We start from the raw sequence: 10791 nt of genomic DNA, 5'->3' as shown, positions 1-10791 counted from the left end.
TTTGGCCATATATGGTTCCTTGGCCGCGTGGTAGGACTCAGAAGGAGAGGAGCGCCATTTGGTTTTCAGGGCAGAACAGTACCCCCACCCCCACAAGTGACCCCATTTATATACCGCACCCCTACAAGTTATTGGCTGGTCGGCTGGCAGTATAACGCGTCTGTCTGTGACAGTTAAGGCTCCTGATGGATATATCCGCCATGTTGTGGGAATAAGCACCCGCTCATGGCGAATATATCCATTACTGCTGCGGCTGGGTAGCTCAGTGTGTCCGCTCATGACTGCTGGCGGAAAATCCGCCGCTATGAGTGGACGCACAAAGCTACCCAGCCGCAGCAGCGAGCTCATTACCGTGACTGCTGCATAATGTGTAGGATCACGTGGCGGACATCCGCAGCATATTACATGCTGCGGATGTCCGCCAATGCGATCCTACACTTTTTTTTTTATTAGATTCATTTAATAAATGTATTTTTAATATATATTTTTTTTTACACTTTTATTACATATTTATTTTTACACTTTTATTTTATTTATTTATTTTTACACTTTTTAATGCTTTGGAATACTTAGTATTCCAAAGCATTGCAGTTATATGCTGCCTGCCACTTTTCACTAGCAGGCAGCATATTTCACTGGCAGGCAATACCCAGGGCAGACCTGGGGGTCTTTGTAGGACCCCCGGCAGCCCAGGTATGCAGCAGCACCCCGCGATCGCGATGCGGGGTGCTGCAGGAGAGACAGAGGGAGCCCCCTCCCTCTGTCAGAACTCCTTACAGCGCGCGGTCACTTCTGACCGCGGCTGTAAGGGTTAAACTGCCGGGAGTGAAGTGAACTTCACTCCCGGCAGTGCGGCAGGCCCCGGCCAGCCGCGGACACACACAGCACCCCGCGATCGCGACGCGGGTTGCTGCAGAGGAGACAGAGGGAGCTCCCTCTGTCATAACTCTTACAGCCCGCGGTCACTTCCGACCGCGGCTGTAAGGGTTAAAACTGCCGGGACCGAAGTTTACTTCGGTCCTGGCAGTGCAGCAGGGTCCCGGCTGTGTGATACAGCCGAGTCCCTGCCGCGATCTCGTGGGTGCACTGGGCAGCACCCACGAGAATAATGGACGAGTATAGACGTCCAGGTGCGGGAACGCCCGCCAACCTGGACGTCTATACTCGTCCATGGTCGTTATCGGGTTAACCTGGCCTAGTAAGAATAGTGTGTGAATGACAGTGTCTAAGGCTACATTCAGACTGTGCTGGGGTATTTTACCGTTTTGAAGCAAATTCTAGCTGAGTGGAAATCTTTGTGTTTTGGGATCGTAGCTCGGTGACCTGCTCCTGCAGTTTTTCATTCTGTTCATTGAACATTCGGTCATTTTCTGCTTTTTCTTTACGATAATTCTCGAACACTTCTTTAAGCTGTAGAGGAAAAAATTTACATGAAAATTATTGTCAATGGCCATTTTGCCTCCAACCTTATAGTAGACACTTGGGTAGATATTGTGACCATTATCAAACAGTCAGCCAATCAATTGTCCAAATCAGTATGTCCTAAACAGTGTGCCTCCAGCTGTTGCAAAACTACAATAGTTTTAGTGTAGTTTTGCAACAGTTAGGGGCACACTGGTTGGAAAATATGGATTTAGAAAGTTCCTTCCAGAGTAGTGCCAATTTTCATACATATTTTCACACGAGGCACTGCCAAGTACAAACCTGTACACAACAGGAACCCAGTGAGAATTAGTAACCCCAGACTCCTGCTGTGCCAATGCCTGCTACCATGCTGCTTCACTTATTCGCTCATCTAGCATTCATCTGACCAAAGAAGTTCCTAAAGACAGTGTTTTCTAATGTGTAGATCTCTAACTATTGCAAAATGTCCTTTATTTCATGACACCCGATAGCTAAACATATGTAGTGTCTATTCCTTAGCAAAAATAGTGCAAAATTCCAGCTCCCAAAATCATATCAAATATAAAATTCCAAAATTTATTTCACCTAATTAAAGATAATGAAAAAATGAAAACCAAAATAAGGTGGTTTTAAAAGCATAGTAAAAACAGAAGTTCCGGAGGTGAAGAAGTTTTCACCTCCGGAACTTTTGTCAATGGGAGGCGCTCTCACATCTAGGCATGTGCGTTCATTTCTCGTCTTATTCAGAGTATAAAAGGATGCATGGGGGGAATGATTCAACCAGCTGACGTGCTGGGTATGAAACGCACTCTAGCAGCGCAGACCTGGTGCTGAGCTCCCGTACAAGAGATTGCGGGGGGGAGGGGAAATACATTTCTTAACACTGGACATCTTTAAATATTACAAGATAAGCCTCTCTCATGAACTGAATATTTTTTCTTAATCATAAATCTAGATGGATAACCTAAATCCTTTTCACCCCCACTCCTGTATTCCTCACCTGTTTCAGTGCAGCTTTAGCTTCTGCAGCATCTGTGGATTCAGAGATCAGAACTGCAGGAGTCGGAGTAGAAGTGAGCTGAGAGGCTCCGGGGGATTTTCTTGGGGTTGATGTCAAAGACACTTCATCTAAATAAGGGAAACAAACAGGCCTTGTTGACTTCATACTTCACATGAAGTCATTCGAAAATCATGTCTAGAAGAAGAATTTCATTTAGTAATCTGCTCTCCAGACCAGAATGGCGGCATTAACAAGGGCCATAACTGATGAAAAACAGTTTTAAGTAGTACACTTTAAAAATGCCAACATATCCTGATTCAGCAACATATTCAATCCTACAGTAACGTCTTACCTGCAGAAGGGAATGAGACTCCAGTGGTCTGAGCCAACAGTATACGATACATGTCTCGTTGACGTACTAGAGAATCTACCATGTGTATCTGGTGCTGACGGTTTTCACGAAGCTGCTCCAATTCTGCAAGAGCCATTTCATGCTCGCGCCTCAAATCGGAAATTCTGTAAAAGCAGATTAAACCATGCATTAACCATTGATATTTGAGAGTAAAACTACAAACACACACTTGATCAGTATATGCTGCTCCGTTTTTAGTCACGGGCAATGGATAGTGTTAGAGGTATTTAAAGTCAGTCAGTCTCTCTATGCAGTCCTATGTAAGAGCAGTACAGTGTGGAGACAGGTCTGCTCCCCTGTGAAATAAGGAGATTTTCTTATGCTTACCGTAAAATCTCTCTCTCGAAGGATCCATTGGGGGGGACAGACCATGGGTGTATGCTGCTGTCACTAGGTGGTTGACACTATGGCAACTAAAAAAGTCAGCTCCTCCAAGCAGGATATACCCGCCTCCAGGCCCTGAGCTAATCAGTTTTAGTTCCAGAGCAATAGGAGAGGACCGATTGGTCAATGAAAAAACACGCTTTGTTCTGGAGAGCCCAGGATGCACCAACAGAATGGGTAGAATTTGCCAAAACCCTGAAGGGAGGGATCTTCCCCCTACAGCGATAGGATTCCGAAATGGCAGACCGAATCCACCGAGAAATGGTGGCCTTGGAAGCAGGTTGCCCCTTACGACGACCTTTTGTAAGGATGAAAAAGGAATCGCACTGACGAAATGAAGAGGTGATAGAAAGGTAGGACCTAACAGCCCCAACCACATCCAGTTTGTGGAGCAAACACTCCTTAGGATGAGAAGGAGCGGGACAAAAGGACGGAAGGACAATGTCCTCATTGAGATGAAAGGCCAAAACGACCTTAGGCAAAAAGGAAGGATCTGGCCGGAAGACAACCTTGTCCTGGTGAATCACCAGAAACAGAGAACGGCAGGAGAGAGCTGCCAATTCAGAAACTCTCCGAATGGAGGTGATAGCAACAAGAAACGCCACTTTCCAAGAAAGGAAGCGCAGGGACACCTCCCTAAGGGGTTCAAAAGGGGGACCTTGGAGGACACCCAGAACCAGGTTTAAGTCCCATGGGGGAGAAGATGACCGATAAGGAGGGGCAGCGTGCGCTACTCCTTGAAGGAAGGTCCGGACATGAGAATTAGAAGCCATAGGACGCTGAAAAAGAATAGAAAGTGCCGAATCTTGACCCTTAAGGGAACTGAGAGACAACCCCTGTTCCAATCCCAACTGCAAGAAGGAGAGAAGACGGGGAACGGAAAAAAGTAAAAGGAGGCAAGACCTGAGCTTCACACCAACAAAAATAAGACCGCTAAGTACGGTGGTAAATTTTCGCCAAGGAGGGCTTACGAGCCCTGAGCATGGTGCGAATTACTTGGGAAGAGAAACCACAGGCTCTCAAAACTGCGGTCTCAACCGCCACGCCGTCAAATGCAGCGACTGTAAATTAGGGTGGCAAAGAGGACCCTGAGACAGCAGGTCCGGACAAAGTGGAAGGCGCAACGGAGCATCGTCCAGGAGCCTGACTAAGTCTGCGTACCACGTCCTTCGGGGCCAATCTGGAGCTACCAGTATGGCGGGAACGCCCTCCGCTTTGAGCTTCCTCAGAACCCTGGGAAGGAGCGGAAGGGTAGGGAACAGATAGGGCAGGGCAAACCCCGCCCAAGGAATCACTAGGGCATCCATGGCTAGAGCCACGGGGTTCGGACTTTGACACAAATGGAAGAATCTTCCGATTGTGCCGAGACGCGAAGAGGTCCATGTCTGGAATGCCCCAGAGGTCGCAGATCTGCGCGAAGACCTCCAGATGTAGAGACGGCTCACCGGGGTCAGCTGAGGACCGGCTGAGGAAGTCCGCTTCCCAGCTGAGCACACCCGGAATGTGAATCGCTGAAATGGCTGGAACCTTGTTTTCCACCCAGAGGAGAATCTTTGTCACCTCGGCCATGGCTACCGAGCTGCGAGTGCTGCCTTGCCGATTGATGTAAGCTACAGCCGTGACGTTGTCCGACTGGACGCGGACAGGGCGGTTCTGAAGCAGGGACTCCCAATGGAGAAGACAAAGAAGAATCACCCTCAGTTCCAAGATGTTTATCGGAAGAAGGGCTTCCCGGGGAGACCAGATGCCTTGAACCGTCCAGTCCCTGAACACACCGCCCCAGCCCAACAGACTGGCATCGGTTGTAACCACCTGCCAGTGGAGGGGAAGAAATGATCGCCCCTGAAGAAGAAGGGAGGAGCGGAGCCACCAGAGGCGAGACTGACGGATCCGACAAGGGAGAGCAATCTTGCGATCGAGAGACAGTAGATCTGTCCCATCAAGAGAGAATCGCCAGTTGAAGGGGGCAGTAATAAGACTGGGCAAAAGGTACGGCCTCCATGGCCGCTACCATCGGACCCAAGACTTCCATGCAAATGCGGATGGAAACTGGGACCTGGGCCCGAAGGGAGCGGACTCCTGACAGGAGAGTCAGACGTTTGTCCAGCGGAAAGCAAATCCGGGCAGAGAGTGTTTAATTGAAGTCCCAAGAAGACCAGAGACTAGGTGGGAGAGAGGACAGACTTGTCCCGGTTGACCATCCACCCGAAGCGATCCAAGGTCTGGAGAGCGAGATCCACATTCTCCAGAGTCTGGACACTGGTGGGAGCCTTGATGAGAAGGTCATCCAGGTAAGGGATCACTGAGACTCCTCTCGACCGCAACAGGGCTATCACTGGCGCAAGGATCTTGGTAAAGACCCGAGGAGCAGTGGCCAGACCAAAGGGGAGGGCTACGAATTGAAAATGCCCCTCCGGAACCGCAAAGCGGAGGTACCCCTGATGGCCGGGAAATATTGGAACATGGAGGTAGGCATCCTTGATGTCCACCGAAGAAAGAAACTCCCCTTGTTCCATGGATGCCACTACTGAACGGAGAGATTCCATTCGGAAGTGGCGGATGAGAAGATGACGGTTGAGACGCTTGAGGTCCAAGATTGGCCACACAGAACCGCCCTTCTTGGGGACCACAAAAAGATTGGAATAGAAACCCCGAAAACGTTCCCCTGGAGGAACGGGAGGCCCAGGACTGAAAACAAAAAAAAAAAAAAATGATCCCTCGGAAGGGAGGCAAATACGATGCGGTATCCGTTGGACACCACGTCCCTGACCCAGGAATCCTGAATGTGTGTGGTCCAGATGTCTTGAAAAAGTAAGACGGCCTCCCACCCGAGAAAAATCTGCGGGTGGGGCTTCACTTCATGCGGAAGTATGTTTGCGGTTGCCCGATTTGGCCGCAAAAAAGCCGGAACGGTTGGTGTCTGACTTCCAAGACGGGCGCCACCCGGAACGAGGGAGCCTTCTTGTCCCGCGAAGGCGCCTGCCCAGACCCTTTATTGGGGCCAAAAGTCCGAAAGGACCGGAAGGAAGAGGACTTCTTCTGGGAAGTAGTGCAAGCCTTATTTTGAGGCAACAAGGAACTCTTACCCCCCCATCGCCTCAGAGATAATCTCGTCAAGGCGCTTGCCAAAAAGACGGGTACCAGTAAAGGGAAGCTCTGTGAGATTTTTTGGAGGCGGCATCCGCATCCCACGCTTTAAGCCACATGGAACGGCGGAGGGCCACTAGGTGACAACAGCAAAGGCAGCATCCCTCCAGGATACCCTGACGGAGTTGTGAGCACCACACCGTTAGGGCCTTGGACACCCATGCAGAGGTGAAGGTGGGAAGCAGGGAAGAGCCTGCTGCTTCAGAGGCAAACTTCACTAAGGACTCCACCTTCTTGTCCGTCGGATCCTTGAATGCAGCTGCGTCTGCTAGCGGCAGTGTAGTAGCCTAGAGAGGCGGGAAACTGGTGGATCCACCGAAGGAGGGGAAACCACCTTTGAGACAAGGTCCTTGGCGAATGGATAACACGCTTGAACCTTCTTCATTCCCGGGAACCTCTTGTCAGGATGTCTCCATGCAGATTCCAGAAGGGTGTCAAATTCAGCGTGAGAGCTGAACATTTGAGGTGCTGGTTTAGCAAGATGAAAGGATACTTCAGGAGTCACGGCCGAAGATCCTGGGTCCTCTAAGTGAAAGGTGTCTCTTATGGCCGCAACCAATGAGCTCACCTTTTCAACTGTATCCGAGCGGTCCTCTGAGTCAGATGCCGATTCAGAAGCCTCATCCGCCAGTTCACCAGGAGAATGAACGAGTGGAGGCAGCCCTGGAGGGGGGCGACCCTGATCGGGTACGTGGCTCTGGCGAGGCAGAGCAGCGACTCCGGGAACGTCCTCTGGAGGAGCGACGTTTGTGACCAGATGACACGGGGGGCGGGACCCACGAGGGGAGCACCCACGTCTACCTTAAGACTCAATGGAAGAGTCAGAAGAAGCACCCCTATTACACTTGTGAGAGCGTGAAGCATGTGGAGAAGAGGAGCGGGACCCTTTAGAGGGCTGGCGTAGGGCAGACCTCTTCAAGGAACATCACGTCACGGGAGGCCTCAGCCACCGAACGGGAGACTTGAGTCAAGTCAGCCATATACTGGGATAGGGAAGAAACCCAGGCTGGAGGGACGGCTGAATCCACCGGGACTGAAAGAGCATCCGGGGGTGCCAGGGGGTCTGGGGGAGCAGGCAGAGCAAGTGGGTTCAACCAGGCATTTTGGAATTACAGCTCTTACAGACAAAAATGGTAATGGTAATGTTTAGAGGGAGGAACAGTTCTGGGTACGGACATAATGAAAAAAAAAAACTCCCTCACCCGAGTCTGTGTCCCCAGGGCAGCTGCTGTGAGGAGAACTCCGCTCTAGAGTAGATAGGAGAGGGAGGAGAAAAAAAAAAAAAAAAACAGCCAATAGCAAGAGGGGCGTGCCAGGAGCACACTGCTGATTGGTCCCTGCCACCTACAATCGCACGCACAGCGCTGATTGGAGGACAATTCGCACCTCCTGTAAGCTCCGGCGGCCCTTTGGGCGGAGCTAAAGCGCCCCAGCCACCGAAATGTGAGAAGAAACAGTAATGGCGCCTGCTCCTTGTCCCAAGCGCACATGTCATTCGCATATGCGCTCGCGGAGAAGTGAGCGGGCGAGACATATTCACCGGCAGCAGCCTGCTGCCAAAAGCGAAAGTCGGCACTTCATGTGCCCGAACAGTGTAAACGCTGCGGCCGTCAGCCGCATAGTAAAACACACACATACACATATAAGCTTGTGAATAAACTGCCCCATCCAAAAATGCCACTGCTCGCCCCAGAAATAAAGATAAAGCCCCTTATCCAGGCCAGCCCCATTAGCCCTGAAAGGTGGGCAAAAAACTGAGGGTCTCCAGAGGTTGCAAGGCTCCACCTAAGGGAGAAAGGGAATATATACTCACCTCAGTCAGAAGAACTTACCTAATGGAGTCTTCTGTGAGGACTTCAGTCAGCTTTCTGTCACCTTAATCACGCCGAGCTACCATGTGCGAGCGAGGCGAGCAGGGAATAGGGGGACCCGGACCCATGAGGTACAACCCCTGGTGCTGAACGTTGGCGAGAGGGGGTTAACAGCACATATACGCAATGTCTGTGTCCCCTCAATCGCAATGGGGAAACAGTGAGTCCCCACCTGAAAAAATGAAAGAAAAAGGAATTAAAAAAACTAACACATCCCTAACTAGGAAAATAATAAAACATAAGACCTGGTATGGAGAATTCCAGACCATGTCTACCTCAGATTAGCAGATTAGTTCAGGGCCTGGAGGCGGGTATATCCTGCTGGGAGGAGCAGACTTTTTTAGTTGCCATAGTGTCAAACCTCCTAGTGACAGCAGCATACTCCCATGGTCTGTGTCCCCCAATGGAGCTGGTGCTTTTGGGTAAATGGAGCGATCAGCAAATATATCAGACACATCAGGTTCAATAAATCTTTGCCCTAGTCAGAGTCTGGTGAATTCAAAGTGTAAGCTTACATAGGGCACCGATCCGAATATTCACCATTTGAGCTCTTTGTAGCCTACAGCAATTCTGCATGACTTATAGCATTGTTTCCCAACCAGGGTGCCTCCAGCTGTTGCAAAATTACAATTCCTAGCATGCTGGGAGTTGTAGTTTTGCAACAGCTGGAGGAATCCTGTTTGGGAAAAACTGACTTCTAGAGACTGAAATAAGGAGATTTTTTTGTACTCACCGTAAAAAGTCTTTCGTAGCCTTCATTGGGGACACCTTACTGATGGGTATATGCGCTTGCCACTAGGAAAAAAAGTTGGCTCCTCCTTGGCAGGATATACCCGCCCACTGAAAGTGAGGGAATCCATTTTGTCACCAAGCAGTAGAAGAAGCCACCAAAGAAATACTGTCCGAAGGACCCTAGAAAGGAATCCCGGATTTAAAAAAAAAAAAAAAAAAGGAAAAGAAAATTCGGACAAAAGAATGAAGAAATGGGTGGGTGCAGTGTCCTCCAATGAAGGCTATGAGAGAGATTTTACAGTGAGTAAAAAATAAAAAAAAATAAAAAAGTCCATTTCTCGGTCGCTCTTCATTGGGGGACACCTATACTTATGGGATGTACCAAAGCAGCTCCCTAGGGAGGGAAAAACAACCAACAGCAAAAGGGGAATCAGTCCAGAGACCAAACCGACTCAACCATAAGACCTGCTGATGAGAACCTCGGCCAGAGATAACCAAGGCCCGATGCCCACAAACTGAGCTCCCGAAAGATCCTCCATCCACGGAGAAGGACTAGGATGCCAAGGAAAAGACCGTTCTATGTAGAGACTCCAAAGCCACGGTCCATAAGAAGAGAGACCAGAAAAGGTCGACTAGGAAGCCAGAAGGGCCGAAACCATTCCAGAAGTTGGTAGGAATGAACTCCAAGGACCACAGAACCAGACAGAGGGCTAACCCTGCTGGGAAACAAAAATGGAAAAGGGCACAAACAAGAGAACCCCATCCTGAGTCTACCAAGTTAAGATAACATGGTGGGAAAAACGCCAGGGAGAGCAGCGTACGCCTGAGCAGAAGGAGAGTACGGAAGGTGGAGAACAGAAAACACTGGAAAAAAGAAAGAAGGATGGAGACTGACTGTGGATAGGCCTGGTGCAGAAAATCCATGACCAGAACAGCTGCAGACCAAAAACCTACATCCCAGTGGCCCGCCGCAAGCACCTGGGAGGCAAAAAACTTGAGTAGAGTAATCCGAATGACCGGAACGCTCACCGCCCCGGGAGTACATTGACCCACGAAGGAGGAGACCGAAGGAATCAGGCCAAAAAGGGGCATCCCGGGAACACCAGAGTGTCCGACATGGGAACTGGAGGTACCCGGGTCACCTGGATGATTTACACTTAAAAATAAACGGCCAAAGAGAAGCACACCAACACAATGGAGCAGCCGACATGGGAAACTGAGGTTCCCGAGTCACTTGGAAGACGTACACCTATAGAGTAGTTAACCCAACGTCGGCGAAACGCTTCGGGTGACAAACTTCTGCATCTAGACAGGAAGAAGTGCGGTACAGAAAGACCGCCCCACAAACGGGACCGTGGAGAATTCGGGGCAGGAGAGCTAACCTGCCAGATACCACAACCATCACTAAGGCCCAAAGAACCGACCTAGAAAAGACACGTCACAGCATATTAGGATAGTGTCCAAGACAAGGAGACTAACCAGACATGAACCCCAGCGGTCTGAGTGGACCGAAGCAATATTCTGTCAGGACGGGAACAAAGAGGGAAACAAAAGGGAAGATAACTACAGAAGACTGCCGTGTCAGTGTACCGCAACCGACACCAACAAGGAAGGAGGAACAAACCCTTCCAGGGAGATTGCACCGAGGGAGGAGGAGAGCAATGGCAGGACCCAAACAGACTGTGCTAGACTGTTGTCGCCAAGCCATACAAGAACGCATAAACTTCAACAGAGGAGAGTGCCAAGTCTGTTTCAGCAGCAGTAGATAACCAAGAAACAGGAAGAGAGCCAGGCTGCAATGGTGCTCAGCTGATTGCTCTCAGCAAAAAACAAGGGCCAAG

At 49.9% G+C, this 10791-nt stretch overlaps 1 protein-coding gene across 2 annotated transcripts in view; it reads right to left on the bottom strand.

Annotated features, from left to right (window-relative positions):
* The window catches only part of TPR (translocated promoter region, nuclear basket protein), a 100706-nt gene that overhangs the window by 64441 nt on the left and 25474 nt on the right, over positions 1–10791 (bottom strand). For both annotated transcript variants that reach the window (XM_056523635.1, XM_056523636.1), the window contains exons 15-17: positions 2757–2920; positions 2405–2532; positions 1262–1410 (exon numbers count right to left, since the gene is read on the bottom strand). In XM_056523635.1, coding sequence (XP_056379610.1) covers positions 1262–1410; positions 2405–2532; positions 2757–2920 — 441 coding nt within the window. The remainder of the gene's footprint in view (positions 1–1261; positions 1411–2404; positions 2533–2756; positions 2921–10791) is intronic.

The sequence above is a fragment of the Hyla sarda genome, chromosome 6 (assembly GCF_029499605.1).
Source record: "Hyla sarda isolate aHylSar1 chromosome 6, aHylSar1.hap1, whole genome shotgun sequence".
Taxonomy (NCBI): domain Eukaryota; kingdom Metazoa; phylum Chordata; class Amphibia; order Anura; family Hylidae; genus Hyla; species Hyla sarda.
This window is presented reverse-complemented; position numbering and strand designations above follow the sequence as displayed.